Genomic DNA, 25,566 nt, shown 5'->3' on the forward strand with positions numbered 1-25,566 from the left:
GGATATGCATTACGCAAGAGTGAAGCATGCCTTAAACAAAATGATTCTATTTGTGGAATGTATCCTCTGAATGTCATTTATGGTGTAAATATTAGCTGACATTTGAAAGCTCAGAAAATGGATTGAATCTGTTATCTCACAACTGCTATGATTGTGTCTCCATTAATAGGTACTTTCAAATATAATTTTCATTTTTAATAATTGAGAGCTTTTTGGGTGTTATATATAGGATGTAGATTATCCCTTCAATGGGTAGAGACAGTGTTTTAATTATTAATCTGTTATCGTTTCTAGGGTACTCGAGATATGAAATCCATTTCCTGAGGATGGTCTCTCACATGAAAGAATAGATACCGAAACGTCGACTGTGGCTTTATCTACCATTGAATGTTTAATTAATTCTGTGATAGGTAGAAAAGCTTGAGCAATTGATGTAGTAAGGGCTGTGTAGACTAATGTATTTGCCCTTCTGCGCCATTGCTGTTCATCTTGTACCCAACATTTTAACTTGATTTGATAAAAGATTAAATACTTTTTTAAATATACACCCGTCTTTCAATCCCTTTTTGCTCTCTCCATTTTCTGATCACTAACAAGTGACAGTCTTAAATATACATCAATCTATGTTGTTGCATAACCAGCACTAGTGGGCTCAAATCACTAAGCCCACATGATTTCATTCCTTAAGTGATTCCAAAATTCTTGTTTTACTAAAATCCCTTGAAGGTATCTTCACCCTATCATACTTTTTACCCAAACCCTCAAGGGTATACTGGGTTGCCCACTAATAACTCTCCCACGCACTGGCCGGCAGAAATGGGTCCAACACGGGTCGCGGTACAATCTGCACGCAACCTTGGGGTAATAGTTGATAACAAACTATCAATGCAGGCACAAACAGCCAAAATGGCCTCAACCTGTTTCGCAATCCTCAAATGGTTGAGGTTGAGGAAAATATTATGGCAACTCCTGGAAGGGGTGCAGAGAACAGTACTACAGGCCTTAATCGGTTCAAGATTAGATTACGGGAATAGCTTATATTTAGGAGCCAATAAAGATACTATAAACCGACTTCAGGTCATTCAAAATGCCGCAGCTAGGTTGCTTCTCCATCTCCCAGTGTGGACGAGTGTGGCGGAACATCTTAAAAAACTGCACTGGCTTAAGATAGCCAACAGAGTGAAATTCAAAGCACTTTGTTATATATTCAGGATCAACACAGGGGAAGCACCTGCGTATTTATGTAAGCTGGCCCATAAATACTTACCCTCTTGTAACCTTCAGTCTATGCATCAGGCCAAATTTGCTGCCCCCAGGTTTAAACGGGCACGATTGGGCGGACACTCATTCACCTACCTTGCCCCAGTTTTGTGGAATTCACTTCCGCTTAAACTACGCCTGGAACCTAGTTATATCCATTACCGGAAGGGCGTTAAAGCCTGGTTGTTTAACCAATAGTTCCACACTATTTGGGTAAATCAGATCCAAGGCGCCGGGAAACCCTCAGGGTAGCTGTTCGCTATATAAATGCAATAAATAAATAAATAAATAAGAGTAGAGTAACTTTCCTACTTTTGGCTATTCACCATGTTGGAGTGTAAAGTTAATCATCAGTGTAGACCTCCCCAATCCCTGAAATCAGGGGGAGGAGCATAACGTACAAGTATAAAGATACTACTTTTAAGGTTTAAAACATAGGCAGAGATCTACTCAACTGGGGTGGTGATTGCCCTATGGTAAAGTAAAGGTGAAAGTAAAAAAATGTATTAAACCAACAATATTTTAATGGTAACTATTACTGTTAATTCATTTAAAATAATGATTTTAAATGTGGAATAAAAATAATACTACAGCATTATTAACTTATTTCTTTAATAAAATTGGCCATTACTTTTAATATATTCAAATTAACATTGGGCCCAATTACGATGGTGGGGAGACCGTTACCGACAGGCTGTCGGTGGCGGACACCCCACCATCGTAACCAACTTTGTCGCCCAACATATTATGATGGCAGGCAGATGTGTGGCGGTCGTAAAAACCGACTGCCACACATCTGACAGGCTCCTTGAGCCCACTGGTGCGGCGGAGGGGCTCATAGTCCCTACAATGGTAGCGGTGCCTACCAGGAACCACAGTAGGGATTACGATGTCCCTTTCTTCCTGCCTGTTCATGGCGACTAACCCACCATAAACAGGCCCTTTGGGGGCCCGTAGCGGGCCCCCCTCACCACTGGATCTTAGACACGGGACTTTGGGGCACCTATGGTGCCCCTCTACATATCCCATATTATTTTATCAAAAACAAGGGAACCCCAGTAATCTGACCAGGGGTAGTCTATGTTATAGAATAGAACACTGGTGCAATAGAGGCCACTAGGGTCCTCGGGTAGCCTGGCTACTATTACTTAAGCAAGTATTAATCAGAAGAACCAGAAAATAAGCCCTCGAGGGACTTGCTGCGCAATATATGGCGGGACACAAGGTTGAAATTATATCACATGTATTCACAGCATAAATGGAGTATCACTTTTTTATTCAGGTGGTAGTTCTGGTGCTCACACAAATATAGTGAAGGTGCGTGAAGGGAGGCGTTGGTGACATTTAAAAATACATCACATTGACAACAATAGTCAAAACTTCAATTAAATCATTGTAATGGAGGAGTTTTGGTTGCAGAGGGGGTCAACAGAGTTTCGATCTCATTTGTTTGAGATCATCATCAGGAGAAAAAAGGTGTGAACAAGTAATATTTCCAAGTACCTGGTACTGTGGGTGCATGGAGTCAGGGGAAGATGTGGGCGCGGTGGTAGAGCGCCGAATGTAGGCCGGTGACAACGTGGATAATTGACTTCCGGGGATAAAGTACTGGGTGCCGTAGTTGCCGGGAAGAGGTTAAGGCTCCGATGTAAATCTGGAGACCATCATAGGCGATAATTAAGTGCCCGCATAAGTCGGGTGTGCAGTGAAGTTAGGTCACTTCCTCATATCGCCTGCCACGCAGTGCAGGGATATGTAAAGTCCCTTTTTTGCATTGCGGCGGCTGCTGCATCCAGCAGCACTTGCCACAATGCCAAACATAGGCAATGCGACCACCTTGGTGGCGGTCGCATTGTAATTCATACCGTGGGACTTCTGCCTTGTAGGCCGGCGGTCCAAAATATGAAACAACGGTGGATAAACTGAAGCCCGTCCGCCATTGTAATCAACCCCATTGTTTCTTAAGATTTAAAGTAAATAAATCCTGAATGAAGAATAACATTTGTATTCCTAAGTTATGTAGCAAAATTCATTTAAAGTTATATTTAGAAATACTTTAAAATAAGCACATTCGAAAACAGCAAAGACCGGGTGATGATACCGTCAGCTGTATTACATGCATGTTGTAATTCTGTACACTTAAACATGTTGTGTTAAGGGCTACTTACAGTATCAGTGAGCTGTTTCTTTAAGATAGTGAGAAATCTGTCAACGGTTCTCAAACATACATCAGATTCCACTTTGTGTCTAAAGATAAACATAAAAATAAACATGTTAGCGAAGTTAAAACTACAGCAATGGGAAATTGTGCTTTCTTTAATAAGTAGTCGCTACTCTAGGAGTATACCCATTTCAGTATTCAATTTCTTCTCTGAAAATTAGAAGAAACCATTAACAAAAATGAGATTTTACACAATGTTTCAACATGTTATTTACTGTTGACAGGTGTGCTTTAATTGCAAAGAAACCATGCACAAGCTCTTCCATTTTAACAAACTTTTTTTGCTTAATGACATGAAGCAAGTCATTTGGTACACTCAGAATAGCTACTTAAGCAACTAAAGCCCAGCAACGTTCTGCCATTGAATGAAATAGTCCCAGATCAAATCAAAGAGAAACCCATGTTCGATCCAGTTTTTTTTTTTTAGAAGTGCCCAGATGCATGATAAAATGAGGTGAGTAGGTAATGTGGCTTTCACCCAACACATATAAAGTACAACATTCATTGAGTGTGGATCACAAGCTAACATTCTTAGGCTACAGGCAAGCCTTCTCAAGATTCCTCCACTATTCAAATTAACCTATTTACTTACTTGTAGCTCTGGCTCTCCAGCATTGGTATTTTCCATATACTGATATGCTGACTCATGAAACAAACAAAAGGTGATGGGAGGAGTTCTTGCAGTAAGTCTAACCACTGGGAATCTGTGGGCTATAGGAAAGGTGAAACCATGTTATGACTACACAAGGAGAGGTAAACTGTGACGGCAATTACTGTAGTTGGCAAGCTCATATTTTGTTTGATATATTATTTTACTATTGAATTACAATTGTCAATATGACTCATCCAGTATTTGTTTGCTGGCTCTTTTGGTTATTTCTCTTGCATGTCTGTTTATCTGTTTATACTTTGCGATGGAATGACTTAAAAAACCCAGCAAAGATATGTGCAAAAAAAAACCACTACTGGCAATCGTTCGTTCGGGGTAGCTGTCCAACCAATCATTCTTTTTCTCAACATGCCACCTCAGTTTGAACAAGGCCCTGTGCAAATCAGTCTTGACCCTTGTTAGACTTGGCATCATTGGCGTGAGTCTCCCTTCCATTTTCACTGATTGCCTCCTCTGTTTTTGATATGTTTTTGATGGTTAGATGCTTTGGGCACTGTGCCACTGCTATTCAGTGCCACAGTGCAAGTGCTCCCTATGTTAAATTATTGTACTAATTAGTGACTCCATGATTGGGTTATTTGATTTACTTGTCAGACCCTAGTACAGTGCACCATGTGTGCCCAGGGCTTGTAAATCAAATGCTGCTGGTGGGCTTGCAGCACTGGTTGTGCCACCCACAGAAGCAGCTTGTAAAGTGTGTCTCAGGCCTACCATTGCAAGGCCTGTGTGCAGTCTGTGACTGCCATGTCGACTTGGCAAGTGCACCCACTTGCCAGTCCCTACACCTTCCCTTTTCTTCATATCAGACACCCCTAAGATAGGCCCAAGGGCAGGGTGCATTGTAAGGATAAGGTAGTACATGCCCTGGTGTGTGTGGCATGTCCTAATAGTGAATTACAGCCATGTTCGTTTTTAGGTCTCGTGGCGTTAACCGCGCGAAAGCGCAGTCTCGCCAATGACCTATTGTTAGCGACGCAGCTTTCCAGGAGACAGGACCTGGCCACGCGCATGGCGATCGGAGCGGGCCACGCGCGCACGAACGCGCTCGCTGTGGCCATCTCCTGTCTCCTGGGAAGCTCCAACACACACGCATGCGCACACACAGAGATACACACACGAGCGCCCATGCACGCACGCACACATACATACAGAGACACCCCACCGTCGCACACATGCGCACACACACAAGTGCACCGAGCCCCCCCCCCTCCGCCGTCACACACACACACGCGCGCCGATAACTGCTCTCTTCCTGGCCGGCTTCATGGAAGGCAGCATGGCGTGCAGTGCTACTCTGAAGCGGCAGACGTATGAAGTTACGATCCTGGCCCCTTAAAAGTGCCTCAGTCCTGGCGAGTAGTGCCTGTACTGTAACTTTTAAAGTGCCGTGTTCCACTCAGCACGGCATACTCCTGGAGGCTGGCGGTACCTGCCTATTTAAAGTGCTGCAAGTCCAAGAGGGCAGATGGCATCAGAAGAGTGACTTTAAAGTGCAGGCAGCAGTGTTTGTAAGGTACCTGGTAGGAGAACAGAGGAGCAGAAAGGGCACTCACCATTTGTAAGGAGGTCTCTTCCGGCCCTGGGACTGCTGCAGCTCTGAGTTCCCTCCACCCTCGCACTCTCCTATGAACTGCACTGAAAGCGCTGCCTGCTTTTCTTTTCTGCATTTCCTGGCTCCCGGGGAGGCACGAGCGCACCCCGTGTCACGTGGCACGTGCTTCAGCCCGAAACAGGCATGTCGCAGAAGGAGCCAGGAATGTGCCTCTCAAGAAACGCTACATCAACCCAATCATAATGCAATAACTAAAGAATATATGTAGCTTACTAAAACACTTACAAATGTTCATATAAAAGACGGAGCAGGAGATTGGTGGTGAAAATTAAATTCCTACATGTGCGTAAGAACAAAATAATAGCAATAAAGCCCTACAGAGGCATCATGCAATTGAGTAAAAAAAGTAAGATTCCACACTTATTAATATTGTTGAGTGAACAATTGTAGTTCGTTTAAAACTCCATTAGAAGCTGAGGATAATGACAAACAAAATATAGTGAAAAAAAGTTGCGGTTTCTAGCTAAATAAATGTATAGATATTCTACGGTTGCGTAAATAATTTATCAATGTAGAAAGGCCTGAAGTATTTAGGTCTTTTTACCACCCCCTGTCCCACAGACATCAGCTAACGTGCAAACAAATCCAATACAGCAGTTACCACTGGACCTGTGTCATCAGGCACACCATTTCCAGTTCGGGCTTTTAAGCCAACACTTTGAATACGTTTAGTTTCATCTTACCGTGAGGCGGCATGCAGCTGCCTACGTGTCCCAGCATGCAAAGTTCTGCTGACTGAAAAGACAGCACTGGACACAGGCTCTGGCTTGGGACTAGTTGACAGCTGTGTGGCACCCATGAAAACCTGTTCTTACTCGGCACACATGAAAAGCTGTTCTTACTGGTTAACCTTCTTGGAAAGGTAGATTCTGTGTTTTGGTATGTTATATTTTTTATGTAGTGCGCTTCTGGCGGCTGGCATGACGTCGCTGCGCTAAGTGGTACCTACTCGCCCTGTTTATGAGTTTGCTTTATCCCCACAAATGCGCACACGGGAATACAGTGCCCGGTCATTATCTTGCTCTTGAAAACAGTTAAACACAAGCGATTGAGCAATAAGGCCAAGGGAATTCCTCTCACCCTTTCCTGCGGGGCTGCATTCGTCAGAACATTCCTTGCAGGTAAATGACAACGCAGCCTACAAGTTCTCCCGCGATCGGCAGATGTGATGCAGGCCTGGTGCACGCTTTGGCACTGGCCTGGGCAAGGAACTATTTCTGCACCCACCCCATATCCCACAGCTCTGATAATGCACCTCAGGCACGGGGCTGACGCAGTTATTCACGCAGCACTGATGATGCACCTCGAGCACTGGACTGACGCAGTTATTCACACAGCTCTGATGATGCACCTCGGGCAAGGGGCTGACGCAGTTATTCACACAGCTCTGATGATGCACCTCGGGCACGGGGCTGACGCAGTTATTTGCACAGCTCTGAGGATGCACCTCGGGCACGGGGCTGACGCAGTTATTCACACAGCTCTGATGATGCATCTCGGGCACGGTGCTGACGCCGTTATTCACACAGCTCTGATGATGCACCTCGGGGGCGGGGCTGACGCAGTTATTCACACAGCTCTGATGATGCACCTCGGGCACGGGGCTGACGCAGTTATTCACACAGCTCTGATGATGCACCTCGGGCGCAAGGCTGACGCTGTTATTCACAGAGCTCTGATGATGCACCTCGGGCGCGGGGCTGACGCAGTTATTCACACAGCTCTGATGATGCACCTCGGGCACGGGGCTGACGCAGTTATTCACACAGCTCTGATGATGCACCTCAAGCACGGGGCTGACGCAGTTATTCACACAGCTCTGATGATGCACCTCGGGCACCGTGCTGACGCAGTTATTCACACAGCTCTGATGATGCACCTGAGGCACGGGGCTGACGCAGTTATTCACACAGCTCTGATGATGCACCTCGGGCACGGGGCTGACGCAGTTATTCACACAGCTCTGATGATGCACCTCAGGCACGGGGCTGACGCAGTTATTCACTCAGCTCTGATGATGCACCTCGGGCACGGGGCTGATGCAGTTATTCACACAGCTCTGATGATGCACCTCATGCACGGGGCTGACGCAGTTATTCACACAGCTCTGATGATGCACCTCGGGCACGAGGCAGACAGTGTGCAATTAATCTTTATACACCAATTCAACGTTTTAAAAAAAATTTGATGCAACGCATGGTCATACACAATGTCAATAACTCAAACTTTAATGCTGCAAGACCTATTGCATTGTAAATGCTTGTTTACTATTGCAAGGCTACCCGTTCTCCATAGGCCAGAATGAACAGTTAGATTATTACATCTTATAATCCAAACTGACTCAGGGAACATGGTAGAAATCCGAATTTAGTGTGCCTGAACTCAGAATGATAAAATACATCTTTTAGTAAAGTTGGTTTTAACATTCTGTGTTTGAAAAAAACACTTTTAGAAAGCAGGTATTTTCTTGTCTAACTATCCAAGCCTGCCTCTGCTAGGTTGTGTATTCCTTGTCTGGAGTTTGAGTGACAGAGATGGGGAATTCCAGGAGACAGGGTGAGTCAGCCCAGTGGTGAATAGAGAGATCTGAATCTAGATGGGAGGGAGGAGTTGCACCTGGGACCTGAAGAGTGCTGGGCCTTCCCTCCACAATGCTGGCTCCACCTCCTGTGGGGCGTCTAATGTTTCTGCCCTGCACTGTGAAAGGAAAGAAGGAGTCTTGTAAACAGAGTGCTCCAGAACTTGTTTGGACTTGGCAAAGGCCCCTCTGCCTTCAGAGGACAAAGGATTTTGGGGTATAAATATTAGGACCCAGGCCCAAGAACTTGAGATCACTTCTGGGAACAAGACAAACCTTTTGCCAAGGAGAAGAATCAAGAAAGCTGCAGGAGTTTGGACTGCCCCTCTGCCAGTGTGCTGATTGCTGGGTTGGCCTGCAGTGGTTTCTTTATTGCAAAGGAAAGGAGAAATAACTTTGAAAGAACTTTCATCATCTTGCAGAATTTTACTCCAAGGGCTTGAACTTGTGCTTACCTCCTGCTGAAGTCTCAGAGACAAAAGACTTCACCTCCAGCTCCCCTCAGAGTTTCCTTCCTGGGAATTCTGTCTACAAAAGCCTGCGTGTCGCTGGAAGCGCAGCGCATCGAGAGAAGCGTGTAGCAGCTGTTGCATCGCCGGAGAAGCGTGTCACTGCCGCAGAGGTTGCCGCCACATCACCAGAGAAGCCTGCCTTCGTCAAAGCTGTTACCCGACGCATCACCGGAGAAGCATGCCGCTGCCGCAAGGTCGCCGTCGCATCGCCGGAGAAGCGTGTCGCAGGGCCTGTCGCGGCTCCAAAAGCTACAGAATTCGTCATGAGGCCGCCGAGCGTGCACGCATCGTCTTCACATCGTCGCATCAAGGGCGCCATCTTATCGCATCGCACCCGGATTGTCGCATCGCATCAAGGCGCCATCTTGACCATCGCATCCATGCCGCAGGATGAGAATCTAAGCATCACCTCCGCTCCAGTAAGGATCAAGACGCATCACCTACTCTGCGCAAGCATTGAGGCGCAATGCATTATCTCCCCTGAAGCACGGAACTGACGCATCTCCCACTCTGCAAGCCTTTTGTTTGTTTTGCAATACGCATCCAGGTACTTTTGAGGGAACTGTGCCGCATTTATCACCAACTTGAACTAAGTAACTTTTACCATCTTTAAGTCAACTTTCAGTTCAGTATTGTGGATTTTTGTCATTTGTGTTCTTGTGTTAAGTCTATATAAAGAATACTTATTCTCATAAAAACCTGTGTGGTGTCCATCTGTAGTGTTTTCACTGTATTACTGTGTATATTCACAAATGCTTAAAACACTGCCTCTGAGATAAGCCTGTCTGCTCGTGCCAAGCTACCAAGGGGGTGAGCAGGGGTTATCTAGGAGTGTAATCCCCCTGTCCTGACTTAGAAGCAAGGGTCCCTATTTGGTCAAAGGTGTACACCATTGTCAACTAGAGACCCCCAGTTCTAACAACCCGGCTGCAACAGAAACATGCCAGCCCCTCCCTGAAACAGCTCCAGATCACAGTAAGCATTTGACCACGTTGGAGCATAGCCTTGCAACCTAGGGCAGTACATGAAACACACGGAAGGACTTCTTTGAGGGTCGTCAAACAAAAGGATTTTTTTCATAAACGTATTCAATTGCCGTAAGTCCATAACAGGTTTCCATTTCCCTATTTTCTTCCTCATTAACAATTAATCTAGAATAGAATCCATGATACCTTTGGGATATACAGACAGTCTAAACTGCTCCTTTCGGGAGAAGTAGCTACCGCAAGTGTAGATGTTTTTCCTTTTTGGGTGACTGAAATGGAGTTTTCTGTACAAATTTGCCAGTGGTCCAATGTTATGGTCACTCATGCGAGGCAAAAAAGGAGATTCTGCGCTTGACCGGATGACTCTTGGATGGTAGAGAGGGGTAGCTCAGAATTATCAAGCTATTTTTGTTTGTGGGATTGGGAAGTGCTCTTCTGCCTTCTAGAGGATCAGCCAAAGCCTTGTGTTTAGGTCCTGTTAGGTGCGTGTCTTGGAAGTAATAAGAAAATAGATGTTTTACATACAGAGTGAAAAATCCTCTTAATCCCTGCGATCGTATGGCACCACAAAAAGAAGCTGAACCAGAATGTCTATACAGTAAAGCCCAGAGGGATCTTACAGTATCTAAAGGAGACATGACAGGGTTCTTATATCATCTTTGTGCCACTGCCAAGCCACAATCAAAATCCAAGAGAAAGTCCTCAATAGACACCTCACCATCGACCACTAACTCCTCGACACTACTTAGTCGGTTTCAGACCCAAACACACCACGGAAACATAAAATTAAAAAGTGAAAGGGAACACTCTGAGGATTGTCTGGAAAAGCTCTGGAAAAGAAAGGCAAGAACCGTTCCACATTTTGCACATTTTATTGACAGAATTCCAAAGTTTATAGTCAGGAGGTGTGATGTTACAAAGTTCAAAATACTCTATTAGGAATTTTTATGAGCACTAATGCCAAGCCAACATGTGTTTCACAACTTCTGAAGTCATATCTTGCTTCTTACTTGTATTTAAAAAGTGTTTAAGGATTAATATTTACACAAGATACAGGGGTGTGGTTGAACCGTGGAAGATGTCGACACAGGCTAATGCGGCTCTGCATTGCCGACCCGAGATCTGGCAGGCATCACCGTGGCCCTAGCACCCTGTAGCTGACCAGGCAAAGTGGCGGCAGGTGACGGCACCCGGACATGCACTCTAATTTGCTCCTGGGTGGCCATATGTGACTCCCAGAAACCGCAAGCGAGTGTGGCCTGCTGGTGTGGGACCCGAGAGGCTCGGCTATACCTCCTGACGTCTGCACACAGACCTGGCATTGGAAGAGACTGAGCCCCTGCCCCGTTGATGCCCTCAAAAGCGGACACTGCCCAGGGGCGAGACCCTGGTTGGAGCCACCTTACGGAGGGGGACTGTTGCCAGGACACATTACTGAAACCAGATGGGACTTCCGGAACAGGGTCAACACGGTGATTGTAGAGAGGAAAACTTGCTAGCAGAGTGGGAGTCACGGAGACTGTTGTGACAGAACCACGGCCCAAATTATCCAAAATAATTGCGACGGTTAAATTGCTCACTGCCAAGGGGCAGGAATAGGGACACAGAGCAGAGGATTCGGAGCAGCAATTCCGACGAAAAAACCTCTGCATCGTTTGGTTTCTCGAGGGAGCGGAGGGGTCGGACCCAGTGCAGTTCTTTGAAGCTTGGCTAAGTGTGGTGACTCAGCTCAGGGTGCTGTCCCCACAGCTTTTACTTTAATGCGTTCACCGGATGCCAGCTAGGCGCACCTCCAGCAGGCGCCCCTCCTCACCCAGTGGTGGTGCGGGTGCTGCACTTCAGCGACAAAGAAGGCATATTACAATTGCTCCTCACTCTTAACCCGCGCTCGATATGAAAAGGCATGCATCTACATTTTACCGGACTACACAATGGCTGTGCAGCCCCGGAGGGCCTCCTTTCTGGGCATGAAACGCAAGCTCAGACAGGTGGGCTTTAGACATTCCTTACTGTTCCCAGCCCAGCTGAAAGTGATGGCAAATAGCAACAGTCACTTCTTCACCAAACCGTCTGATGACTGGGACTGGATGGAGCAGCGCAGATTTGAGACTGAGGACGCACAGACATTGGTAGTAGATGCCCATGAACCGAGAATGCAACGCAGGGGGCGGCAGCGTGCAAGGGATCACAAGCTGTTGCGAGCGACTGCCACACTCACACCCACAACAGCCCAGGCAAGAGAGGAGAAGGCCTAGGTGCTGTCTACAGCCTGACAGCTTCTGGAGGAACATCAGTCCCCAGACAGTTCAGGGAGGAAACCTTGTCAGTACTGCATCGTTGTCCCTTACGGACATCACTCATCAGACTGCGGATCAGATCTTTTGAGCATTCATGGACTGGGGGGGGGGGCTTCGACCGATGCTCCCTCCTGGGTAATACAGTGGCTTGTATGTGGCTGCTTTCTTTTTGTCCCGGCTCCTGTATTGTTTCCCCCTTAGGTGCGGGGGTGCGGGCGCTGTCGGGGGTGGTGGTGGGGTGGAAGTGTTGATATAATGGACCCCAGTGACATACATGATGGGATGGCGCTGATTTGGTCAGCCTACCATACTACAGTACAATGCCATAGTAATTATGGATCACTATCACTTGCTGTTTGCTGCCGGTTGTTTTGTTTCATATTAGAGTTTTACCATTAGGAAGACACAGTGTAGATAACTCACAAGGGTGTCCCAGGGCACGTCCTCTCTCACACGCGCTTGCATCGCCGTAGGCTGGCGTAGCTTGTAAGCTCCCTTTAGTAGGAATTTGTTTGCGGTTTGGGCAGTTATCCCATTGGATACCGCCCCGGGATGGGGGGTTTTGATGGTTCATGTTTGGTTAGACGATACACATTCAGTGATCAGAGGGCAACTGATAGGGGTGATAGGATCCTCAGAAAGGACTTTAGGGTGGGTGGTACTGTGCTGCTCTGGCGAGTCCCTCCCAACCAACTCATACCCCCGGTACACTACACACAAACTAGTAGTATTAGTATATTGTCCTGGAATGTGAAAGGAATGGGAACGACAAGGTAGAGGCACATGCGGTCCAGCAATACATTAGGCGGTGTGGGGAGCAAATAGCATTGCTGCAAAAGACTCATGAGGCTCGGGGACCGGAGACCCAGTTACAAAAGCGCTGGCTGGAACTGTGCTTTAGCACTGTTTATCCGTGGTTTGCAGGGGGTGACCTTGTGTGGGACTAACTGGGAGTCCTATTCAGACAAATAGCTACTGACATAGACCCTGAAGGCTGGTATGTCTTTGTGGAGGGGCTGCTTGATGGTAAGCCTGTATATGCACGAAATACAGACAACCTGCCTTCTTGGCGCATCGGTCACTCACTTTTTCTAGATGGGCCTATGGTCCCTGGGTGGAAGTTGGCGATTTCAACTGTGTCCAAGACCCGCGCTGTGATCGGTTACACCCCTCCTGCCGTACTCTCCGGTGGGGACGGTGGCAGCATGCCGCACACAATGGGCGATTCCTTGGTCGCTACAGGCCAACTTGCGGGCATTATATCTAGGGTCCCGTGAATACTCTTACTACTCTACAGTACACGACCTACATGTCAGGCTAGATTACATTTTTTGCCACCAAACCCAGCAAACGCAGGTGCTAGACGCTGAATATCTGGGAAAAACCTTCTCAGACACAATCCCCTGCTAGTACATATTGGGGGTGGGGGGGCCACGACACCCAGTCTCTACCTGGAGGTTGCAACCTACAGTACTAGACCACGTGTTCCGTGAGGAAACAAGGGAATCCATCTCCAAATATTTAGCAAATGACTGGGACACAGCCACCACTAGAACGGTGGAGTGGGAGGCTTTGAAAGCAGTACAGAGAGGTCGCTAAATAGCAGCATTAGTGAGGGCAAGAGATACTCTACACAGGGATATGCTGCAGACTGAGGCTCAGTGTCAAAGAGGGAGAGGGGGGACCAGGAGCCGATTGCGGCCCAGTGCCCGTGCTCTACTAGCAAGCCGTTCAACCTAAAAAGGGGGGTCACTGTTCCATTGGTGTGGGTGCTAAAGAGTCACCCTCACACATAAAGGAGAAGAGAAAAATGTGCTAGAACTGAAAGAGAATCAGGTGAAGTCTAGGTTGGGGATCCACTTTGTAAGGGAGAGAACACACTTTGTCTCTTTTTGCCTTCACACACGCAGAGAGGTGTCATGCTTCATCATTGGGCGTTTGCTCCTCCTTGGGCCGGCGTTGCAATGCCCAACGGGTCCCCGAAGGGTCGCTCTAGTGGAGATCTTTTAAGAAAGCAGCCATTTGATGAATGCAGGAGCGTTGGGGGAGTGGGTCCTGCGTGCACAGTAAGTGTGTGTGTGTGTGTGTGATAAAAATTAAATATGGCTAAAGGATACCGAATAAAAAAAAAGTTTATTACTGTGTTGGTCCCATGCTAAAAAAACAGAAGGTTGTGAGTTACGTCTTTGGGCTGTGAGGTGCCCTAGGTAACTGAAATGGTCAGGTCGCCATGTTCCGCGCCCAGACGATCCTTGGCGCTTCCTCAGGACCAATAATAAATAGTTAGTTCAGTGCTAGGTGAAAGTGCAGAGGGGATATTAGCCCCGTGTGTCAGGAGCGGGCTCACGCTCAGTACAACTCCAGCTAAGCTACAACTAAATCATTGATTTGCCCCTTAGAAAACAACCTCACGACCCCCGGGCAGGGGCCAGGTCGGGTAGGTGCTAAGACGCACCAGGTGTGCTACAAAACCCAGTGACGACATGGGTTACCGGCACCCCAGCCCATGGAGTAATTCTCCATGAGACGTAAGGTTTTTTCTAAGGGGCGAATCAATTACAGTCTTATTTGTCCTGCTAAATTTAAAATCCAACCCGAGGGCCAAGTACATTTCTATTAGACATCAAAGGAAGTTTCTGACTGGCTGGAATCACCGGGACTGGGCCGTGGTCAGAGGCGCTCTGACTAGAGGGTGGCTCAGAACTGCTTAGTGTGCCACTCGACCAGAAACAAGGTAACTCCAGCGACACCACTTCGGATCCCGTACATGGCGGGAGGGGGGCCACATCTTGGTCCGCCCTGATGGAACCTTGCAAACTACACAGCTGGACACTGCAGATCAGAACTCCTTTTCACAAATCCCTATGGTCCCGGACACCCTAGGTGACAGCACGGACGCTGGGTAGAAAGCCATTGGCCTCATAACCAAGATGGGTTTGTATAAAAGGCCAGGTAAAGACTGACAGGCACTGCCCTGGCGTGGAGACAGTATAACCACCCTATTATGTTGGGACCCACAGATATACTGATGCATGATACGGTCATGGCTAGGCGGAGATAGGCACACAGAGTAGGAACACACGACACAGTATGAATGATTAGGCATGAAACTACATCTCCCATAATCCTGAGAGAGAGAGCTGTTCAGGGCACCTGACTTGTTTACTTAAGCCTGTCACCCGAGAATTTTGATATTGAACCCATATTGATCTGTTTTTTAACTTGAAAATCCAAAAACTTTCAGTTTTTCTTAATGTCAGTCTATTTTGCTTTATGGTACAAATGGACGCAAATCCAATTTTTTCAATCTTCAATCTACATTCTGAGTTACGTATATATACTGACATTGGGATAGTTGGGATCCAGTTTTGTAAAGGGACAGAGATAGTCCTTCCCAAATTCCTTAAATGCTACTTTTGTGGAACCCGCAAACATTTTTTGGAATGCACATAGAATTAAATAGACACCAAATTTCCTGTTGCAGTTTAAGAAACCCTGTTTGGGATATTGGTGGCGTTTTAAAGCATCAAACACTGAATCAAATATGTCTAAAGTGTATGGAGAACAGATGCAGTTAGAGCACATGTAAAATCTTTTTACCTCAATCGAGGTGTGTTTTTTTATTTAGTTTTTATATTGTGTAATGCAATACTTCTCACTAGAACAAAGAGAAAATGTTAAAGTCTGGAATCTCCAAAATGTTATATATTTGGATATATCCTTATCCAACTTTACAAATGCCAATATTTCTCAAAGATCTTGAATATCTGTTGACTTTCTTGTAAATAGTTGGTTATAAATCTCAACATGGACTCTTACGTTCTCTTTCTCAAGATCATGTCACTGTTTTGAAAGAACTCGCTTTTTTTGCAACGGAAACTATATTTTCATCATAACCTCTATATACGAAACGTTTCTCAATTTGTTCTGCCCCTATTGAGAAATTTGAATCAGAGCTATTCAATCTTAAAGCTCAGGCAAACTCACCAAATGGAATGTTGCTAATTAGTGCCTAAAATGAGAAGAGCACATAATCTTGGGAATACATGTGGTAGCCAACAGAGCTAGGACCGACACCCACCCCCACCACCTAATGCCAAGAAACCTCCCCAAAGATGCTATGGAAGATTTCCAAATGGCTCCCAATCAGCACCCAGCAGCTCGTCACACACATGCTGGACACAAGCAAACTGGCCTACGGGAACACCCTCTACGGTCTCTGGTGTGGCCAAGGGCTACACTGATGCCAGCAGGGTTATGGTGGGGGTGGTTGAGGGCATAAAGTGGGTGTAGGGGAAGCAAAGCATGCACATCTAGTAGCTGACCTGGACTGCACAATGTGGAAGCAGAAAACCTGGGATGAATCCCGGCTTCCCCACTAGTACAAATTGTGTGATCCTGGGCAATTGTTTTATTTCAATTTGCCTCCCTTTTCTTCATTATCATATATAAGAGGACCTCAAAATACAATACTTCAGGATGCGTGCTGTACAAAACCTTCTACTGTGTTTGAATGTAATCACCAATTCCATTGTTGTCAGGGTGGGCGTAAGCATGAATTTTTCTAAATTCATTTTTGAAACGATCACTTAAAATAATACTTCTAAATGCACTGCCATAATCTGATTTACTAATGTGAAATGGTTCTGCAGGTTAATGAAATACACTTTTTGAATTTTGAAGAGTCTATCATATTTTTACAAATTTGATGTCTTTCAAAATTAAAGTGTTACTAAAGTTAAGAGGTACATTACACCCAAGTTTCTTCTTTTCTTAAATGCTTGCTGTTTATTTAACTTTGATTTTTGTTAGTGCTAAGTTGAGCAAACAGCAACCCAGTGCTGCCTTTGCCCAGGGGGCCATATGTAAAGGTAAGGAGGGCCGCATGCAGCCCTCGGGCCGTACTTTCAGAATCACTGCTCTATGGCAAGATCAACTAAAAACTGACCAGAAGGCTGCAGAGCATTCAGAACTCGGTGGCCCACACCATGCCCGAATGAGCTATACTGGATCCCTATTCACAAACAAGCACAATTCAAACTCCTCACATACACTTTCAAGGCACTACGTAACACTTCCCAGCATACCTAAACACTCACATATGCTTTCATAAACCTTCTAACAACTCCGCTTGTCCAAACTCTCTACCTGTACACACCCCACACATATGGAAACCCAGCTCAGGTGGTCGAGCCTTCTCGTATGTCGCTCCTAAACCGTGGAACAACTGGTCGCTAATATAAAAGCCTCCACCTCACTTCTTGAATTCCACAAGAAGCTGAAGACCTGGCTTTTTCAAGTAGTTCCACTAGGCCCTAGGTGTGGCCAGGCTCACACCGTCACAGCACCAGGATACACTGCAGGGTCATGGTGGGCTAATCAAATTAACATTAAATCTTCTGATTTATCTCCATAACCTTCATAGAGCACACCTTTGTTCTTCATATACAACAGATAGTATGATTCTAATAAATCTTGCTTGCCCACGTCCTTAGGTGCTAGTGGGACAAGTAGTAGGGAAATATCTTTGGAGGTGCTTCCAGTATTGCAGGAGGTAGGGGAGGAGGTACTCAAGGTGGTGGCATGGGGGGTGCAAGTTTGGGACCACTAGAGGTTGTCCAAAACATTGCTGAGAAAGTAGTTTTTGAAAAGTGAGTATCATCGGTTCTGATGTTGTCAAATTCAACAGGTTTTTATTTAACAGCGTCAACGTGTGGATCGTTACTGTATCTGCGCTGCAAAGTCCTATTTGGGTAGCAACCCTAAAACAAGAAGTGTTCCCTTTTCTAATTTAAAATAAGATTTGTTGTTTACAAAAAAATAACCATAAATATATGCTTCTAATAATTGGGTACAAAGGGGGAATTGTAACTTCCCCAAAAAGTTTCCCCCTTGGACCCATTTATCCAAGAGGACTCTAAGCAGCCGAAATAAATACAACTGAAAAATTGCGATACATCAATAAGTGAACATAAACAAATTAAAAAAATACAATAAAAAAAGAACACATATCAATCGTTCCACAAAAAACGGTGTATTATTGTTATTTTTTAAATTCCTTTAAAAAGAATTCATAACGCACATCGATATCACACAATATATAAAACCACAATGCTAAAAACAATTATTACAAATATATGGTTAAAAGGTCTGTACACAATTAAAACAATGTTATTACAATGCAATACTCCTAGACATACCCGATTACTAATTTCATTTTATACATGGATCATTTCGTAACAATTTCATACAGATTTCATAGGAATGAATTTCTAAAAAAAAAAGTTCCTACAGGACTGGCTTAATCATAAAGAGTGTCTTATGTTTATAAAACCTAAACATAACATTGCATGACCTAAGGCTCCTTATAATTACGTCAAGGAACATAGGATGGTGGAAGACTTTCAGCTGTAAGGTTTTGTGGATGATAGTCTTATCCTTTGTATTCCTCCTTTTGCCCAATAGCCTCTCCTCAGTACTCAGTCACATAAAGCACATTTAATTGCACAGGATTATATGACACAAGACTTACATTCAGATTTCAATATCTGAGTTGGTGGATGTGTTGTTACTTTTAGGGTGAAAAGTTTACTGGAATGGAAATCTCCCTTGTCAAAGAGTTGCTTGAGGTTATTGTTGGTCTCTCTGCCAACACTGAAGAGAGGCGTGTTGTCGACATGGCCGCATTGACAGGATCAATGCTAATGGTTGCATAGTAGACATCCTTGGTAAGCTCATTGATGATGGTCTCAGGGTTGAAAGTGCAGTCTTCGTTGACAAGGGTCTCATCATCAGCGTTGAAAGGGCCTGTATTATAGGCCTCTAGGGTGATGTCATCTACAATGGAGTCTTCTTCATCATCCTCATCGTAAAGGTTGACTTTGTGCACGGTGATAACAGTAATTCTATAAGGGCTTCAAGGGATCTGGATTTAGACGCTATTTTTATGCAGGTTGATTTTTGCCCTTTCTCAAGTGTTCTCCAGTGGAAACTCCAGTTTTTAAGTCTCGCGACCTATCAATGCGCGCAAGCGCATTGAGCGGAGCGAGAATTCATGTCCTCAAAACGCTCGTGAAACCAAGGGGTTCGTGCGGTTTTGTTTAAGTTCACGTGAATCACGTGACCAAACAAGCACGCGCATCAGCCTCCCTCTCTCCTATCGGCTGTACGTTCAGTTTTCCGGCCGCTCATCTTCGCAGCACATCAAAGGGCTTCGCCCAGCGTGCGCTCTGCGGCTTCTCGGCTTCTCCTCCCTGAATTATTCTTGGATGGCCGGCCGGCCGTACTTTCAGTTTCCCGGTGCTTCAAGTCTGGATAGCTCCTCCCCCTCCCCAGCCAGCTTCACCCAGGCCATCTGTTCCCCAGCTCCAGCACCTCCCCTCTCTCCCCGCACACAGCCTTCCTTGGATTTCTCCTCCCCCTCCCCAGCCAGCTTCCCCCAGGCCGTGTTCCCTCCCCTGCTACGCCCTCCTTGCTCTTTTTAGTTTGTTGTTAAAAGCCACCGACAACCAATCAGTTAGTTATAATAATCAAGTTACTGCTTTAGTTTTTTCCAAGTTTTAAAAAACCAAGACCATTTTCATAATTATTAAAGGAAACTAGGCATGTAGTGTAAAATGTAACATATTACCGAAAAAGGGCATTTTTGTTCAACGAAGCCATCGCAGCGTTCTGGTGACATCTGCAAGCCAATTACCCTTCCTTTGAGCTAGTGTGCACCTTGGCACGCTATCCCTTGCTTTATATCCATTTAAACGTGTATTTGTGTACTTTCCTTCAAGCACGCAGCTCACTGTCCCGCTGTCTGCTCCGACGTTCCTCTGAGAGTCCCTTAATCACATTCATTTTCGGAAAGCTGAGTACTCCCTATATATGGCTTTGGGCAGGCACATTTTACTACATACACTGTGAACATTATTTTGCAGAGAAGCCAATTTTTTTTTTTTCATGATTTTGCTGAATGCCCGTTTCTCACAGTGCTCCCACATCTTGTTGCACGCATGTTCTGACCGACTTTTTCGGCCCTCTTTGGAGGGAGAATGATTGAAGATGACTCCAGCCTATTACCCTCCTAGTACAGGGATTAGAACTATAAACAGGACCTATTCATAAGGCACAGTAGTGCATTTTCGTACCCTTTTTCCTTAGATCAGGGCTTATAAACTTAAGTTAGGGGATAGATTCATTAGTATTAGTGATAATCCGTCCTTTTGCAAGAGTGTTAGTATACCTTTTATGGAGTTCTGCTTATTTCGGGCCTTGTAGGCCTCAAACGGGAGAGACTCCATCTTGCTTTCTGCCCGGCAGCTTGAGAGGCTTCTAGGTCAAGTGTAATGTTTTAGTTTCGAAGTGTTGTTCACTTGGAGAGAACCGGTTCAGGCTGGCCCTTATCGAAAGACTGCATTTTTCTCCACTCCGAAGACACAACTTCAGGCCGGCCGGCTGGGAACGTGTCCTTGGTACGGGGAGGTACAAGAATTTGGTGGGCGGCAGGTTACTGGCCGTAACTTTCCATGAAAGGACAGGCTTCCATATTAGCGAAAGTGTTAGGCAGTGAGTCAGTCAGTCTGTAGGCGGCAGCTAGCCGTTAGCATCAATGCCATTAATTATTTTCAGGCAGACAGTCGCTATTTTGAAGTCTGAGAAAGATCATGAAACTGAGACTCTCTGAGAAAGACTGAAGGAGAAGTAGCGCAGAGCGATCAGAGACAGAGAGAGAGACAGCAGCTAATAACGAGGAAGGTTCCAGTGACTTGGAGGGAAGCAGAGGAGAAAGAGCATAGCGGTGCAGACGTGTACTCGTGACTGCTAAGGTGTGATTCCGAGACGAGCCAAGGCACAGACGAGACGGGAACCTAGATGACTGCTGAACCCAGACTCCACATTACTAAGGTGATGTCGACCCTTTCCCTTATAGTGTGCACATTCTAACCTTTCACTTTTCTTTGCAGAATATATATTATCGTATAGTATTGTGTTTATAATCATTGTAATAAAATGCCCCAGTTCTTAAGGAACCGACATGTGCCTTGTATTCTTGTTCAATCGGGGTAACCTGGTCTTCTAGTCAGACATTGTTTGCATGAACGGATGTAAATCCCGGTCAGGTAAGAGGTGACTGAATAATGAGGGAGAGAGGGAACGTTTGATGCCAAGAGCAGAAGGTACATATTTTAATTTGGAAAGCCGTGCTAACTCCTATTATTGTAGTATTATCCCGAGTAGACAATGAGAGATTTCTTCCACAGGTGTTCATAGGAAAGTGATTGTCGTTGGTACGCGGCGTTAATGAGAGCACCGTAGATAGACGGTGTGTAGATCCGCCGGATTGTGGATCATGTTGTAAGTGAGTGAGCACCGGAGGGAGACGGTGTGTAGATCCGCCGGATTGTGGATCAGATGAAAAGAGAGAGCACTGGGACTGCAGCCTAGTGTGTAGACACGCCGGGTTGCGTGTCGAGTGAGCACTGAGGGAGATCAGTGTGTAAGGGTACATAATCAGACCTGCCCCAGGGTAGATTAGTCTGGGCCTAAGTGGCCATGAGACTAGTTGGTATGAATAAGATATTGTAGAAAACCTATGCATGTTTATTGCTATTTTCCCCATCCTTAGGTACGAGATGTACATACATATATCTATACCCATTGTAAATACGTTCTAAGGAGGGAGGTGATTACGTTCCGACTGGGTTAGAGGGGCTCCTAGGAGCTAATCCCATCCGGTCCGAAAATCCGGTCGTTACATCTGGCGTCACAAACTGTTTACGAAGCCTGTGTGCGCTATATTGTTTTGATCTTGTTGGTTTGCGCTCGGCTCGTACGTATTTTCTTTGTTGATAATTGTGTATATATTTTTTTTGTGTGTCAAAATGTTTTCGCGCAAGTCGAAATCTACTTTCAAATTGCCTGTTGAGATTCCCGGCTGAGAATCAACGCCTTACGAGGCCTTGGCCCGTGAGTGGGCCGATTCTACTGGTTTGAGTGAGAATTGGACTTCTTGTTTGGAGCTGGTGGAGCCTGCTGATGTGGTTTCTTGCTTGCAAAAAGCACCAGTAGTGAAGGGTGATGAGCTTCCTGTTTTAGGACGCAGAGGTTGGATTGTGCTGACTGCATACAGAATGCTTCATGAGAAATTTGTTAAATTGCATAAGCGGTTTGTGGATATGGAAGAAAAGTTTGTTGAAGTGCAGAATGCGCATACTCTTTTGCGATGTCAGAATAAATTGCTTGCCGACAAACTTGAGACTTATCAGACTATAGCCGAAAGGGCTGCAGTGCGCATTGCGAAATACAAATACAAACACCGTCGTGGTCGTGTTTCTACACGGAAGGTGCGTCTGGTCGTGGCGAAAGCCGGACTGGATTGGAACCCCGATGAGCGGGATGGTAATATCTGGGATTCGAATGATTCTAACTCCTCGGCTGAGGAGGGTGACAGGCGCGAGTCTTCTCGCTCTGGACGTGACTGTAAATCTGCTTCTTGTGACAAAGATGATATTTCTAGCGACCGTGGTCGCTCTTCCCATTCTGATGACGTCTCTCGTCCTGATTGTTCCTTTGAATCTAAGGATCGGGCTTCTTCGGAGGCTCTTCCGGAGGTTTCTGCTCACCCGGTTTTTCGACGCAAATTGCAACAGGCTCCTGGTATGCCGAATGGTATCCATTTGGATAGTATTGAAGATTTTACTCAACAGGAGGTTAGTGACATTTTACAACGATTTCGACAACGGCCTGGTGAGGCTTTGCTTACGTGGATGGTGCGCCTTTATGAATTAGGTGCTGCAGGTATCATGTTGGATGCAGGTGATTGTTTACAATTTTGCTCTTTGAGTTCCGTTTCTACTGTACAAGATCATTTTCGGAATTATAATAGTGCTGGCCAAATTAGTCTTCTCCAGCTTGCAAATGATGGCTGTAATCATAAATAGTTATGAAATTCAAGGAGGACCCCGCTCAGACTAGTAGGGGACTGGGGGGGATAACAGATCTTAAAAAAGACAGGGGTGTCCCCACAGAAGGACAGTCTAGGACTGTGTCTCACACCTAGTGAGTGCACTCTAGAGTGTGTAGTACATTTCCAAAAAATATAGCATGCCAATAATACGGCGGGAAAGGTAAATTTACAGGAGTTAAAAGTCTCAATTTCTATCAGCGTATGTTGATTCAAGGAAAGAACTCTGTATATTTGTTTTCTTATATCTCTACAGATGCCAAGTTTTTAGTAGAAAGCCTGTTCTCTAATTATATGTTCAGTTTCCACATTAACATTAAAATCTACAGTATTTTATGATTAACATAGCACACACAAAAGTTATTGTTAAAAAAAGGATGTTTACCACACCATGAGTTTCTCTGTTATACATTTATTACACATTTTATTACACAAGACTTGTGATTCTTTGTTTTTAAATGCTTTTTATACAAATGTACTAACATGCTTTCTTAAAAAACTGTATATTATGTAATGATGAATTTTTATATTTGAATGTGTAATAAATGTATAACAGAGAAACTCATGGTGTGGTAAACATCCTTTTTTTAACAATAACTTTTGTGTGTGCTATGTTAATCATAAAATACTGTAGATTTTAATGTTAATGTGGAAACTGAACATATAATTAGAGAACAGGCTTTCTACTAAAAACTTGGCATCTGTAGAGATATAAGAAAACAAATATACAGAGTTATTTCCTTGAATCAACATACGCTGATAGAAATTGAGACTTTTAACTCCTGTAACTTTACCTTTCCCGCCGTATTATTGGCATGCTATATTTTTTGGAAATGTACTACACACTCTAGAGTGCACTCACTAGGTGTGAGACACAGTCCTAGACTGTCCTTCTGTGGGGACACCCCTGTCTTTTTTAAGATCTGTAATCATAAATACCCTACTGAATCTGATTGGCCTGTCAATGACAAGCCGTGGTACACTTTGCGCGATGCGTCGCAACGTTTGAAAGAGGAAGTGATGAAAACTGCGATTTTTCTCAGTACTTCTGACAGGTTGTTGGATGGGCTATTAACATCTTCTGTGCGCAATCGCATAATCCGTTCTTCCCCTGTTGCTTATAAGCAGGTTATGATGACTTTGTTAATCAATCAGACTGGCAATCCTTTGTCTATGGTGCTTGAATCTGTTCATCAGCTTGGTGAGTTGGGTGAATGGTTTAAACCTGAGAGACAGTCCAGACCCGAAGCTCGTACTCCTGGTGAGCATAAATTCTCTAGACGTGATATGTTTCTTGCACTATTGGCTGATGGTGTGAAAAGGGAGGACATTGACGGTGAGCCTAATAATCGCTTATGGGATATCTTTCGTTAGCGTGGTTTGGATCGGAAGGAGGGTGCCCATCGTGTGCGAAAGAATGATTGTGACCGTGGTTATTCTGATGACAGTGGTGATGAGAGGCATCGTGTGGATTCTGATCGCCGTGATGATCGGCGCTATGAACGTGATGTGTCCCCTCGTCGTGAAAAAGTTAGAGTGAGAGAGGGGGAAAAAGAAAGGGGGAGAGATGATCGTGTTTCCAACAGATATAGAGATGAAAGGGATTATTCCCCTGAGTTGAGGAGAAGGGAGGATCGTCACAGGCTTTCTGATCGTAATTCACAGTACTATGGAAATGACAAAAATCCATTTCGTAATGGAGATGGATATGAACAGGACATTCTGATACCCAAGAAACCTGAGAGCATTTATCCTGATTTGTCTTGGTTGACAGAACGCAGTAAAAATGACTAGGAAATAGGTCAAGCTCCAGTACGCAGGTGGGCTCACAGAGATAACAGACCCTATGTAGATATTGAAATTTTTTGGAAACATCGTAATATCCAAAGGGCCCGAGCATTGGTAGATACAGGAGCGGAGGCCACTTTAATTCATGGTAAATCAAAGAAATTCAAAGGACAATTTTTCACAATTACTGGTTTAGGTGGAAAAGAGACCCCCGCAGTGCAAACTACACTTGAGATGAAAATAGGTAGAATTCCCCGTAAAGAATATTCTGTGTTAGTTGTACCGCTTTTGGAGTATATAATTGGAATTGATATTTTGAAAGGAATGACTTTGCATTTGGATGATGGTTGTTATCAATTTGGAACTAAGCACTACATATCGTCCAGACCCGTACGGGTTGGCCGTTTACGAATGCCCCCCATAAAAATTCCCCAGGCTACGAAAGTGGTTTCTCAGAAACAATATCGTATTCCAGGTGGTCATGAAGAGATCAGTGCCACAATACAGGATTTGGTTGACGCAGGAGTTATAACTCTGGTTACTTCTGCTTGGAATAATCTCGTTTGGCCTGTGCGCAAGAGTGATAATTCTTGGCGCCGTTGATTATCGAGAACTAAACAAACACACACCCCGTTTGACTGTTGCAGTACCAGACATTGTTACTTTAATTCAAAGAATTCAAAAGCATCCA

General features: G+C 45.0%; 1 protein-coding gene across 2 annotated transcripts in view; it reads right to left on the bottom strand.

Moving 5' to 3' along the window:
- The window catches only part of CENPU (centromere protein U), a 740,965-nt gene that overhangs the window by 210,476 nt on the left and 504,923 nt on the right, over nt 1–25,566 (bottom strand). For both annotated transcript variants that reach the window (XM_086962486.1, XM_086962485.1), the window contains one exon: nt 3,429–3,507. In XM_086962486.1, coding sequence (XP_086818612.1) covers nt 3,429–3,507 — 79 coding nt within the window. The remainder of the gene's footprint in view (nt 1–3,428; nt 3,508–25,566) is intronic.

This window comes from Lissotriton vulgaris, chromosome 3_1, assembly GCF_964263255.1.
Source record: "Lissotriton vulgaris chromosome 3_1, aLisVul1.2, whole genome shotgun sequence".
Taxonomy (NCBI): Eukaryota; Metazoa; Chordata; class Amphibia; order Caudata; family Salamandridae; genus Lissotriton; species Lissotriton vulgaris.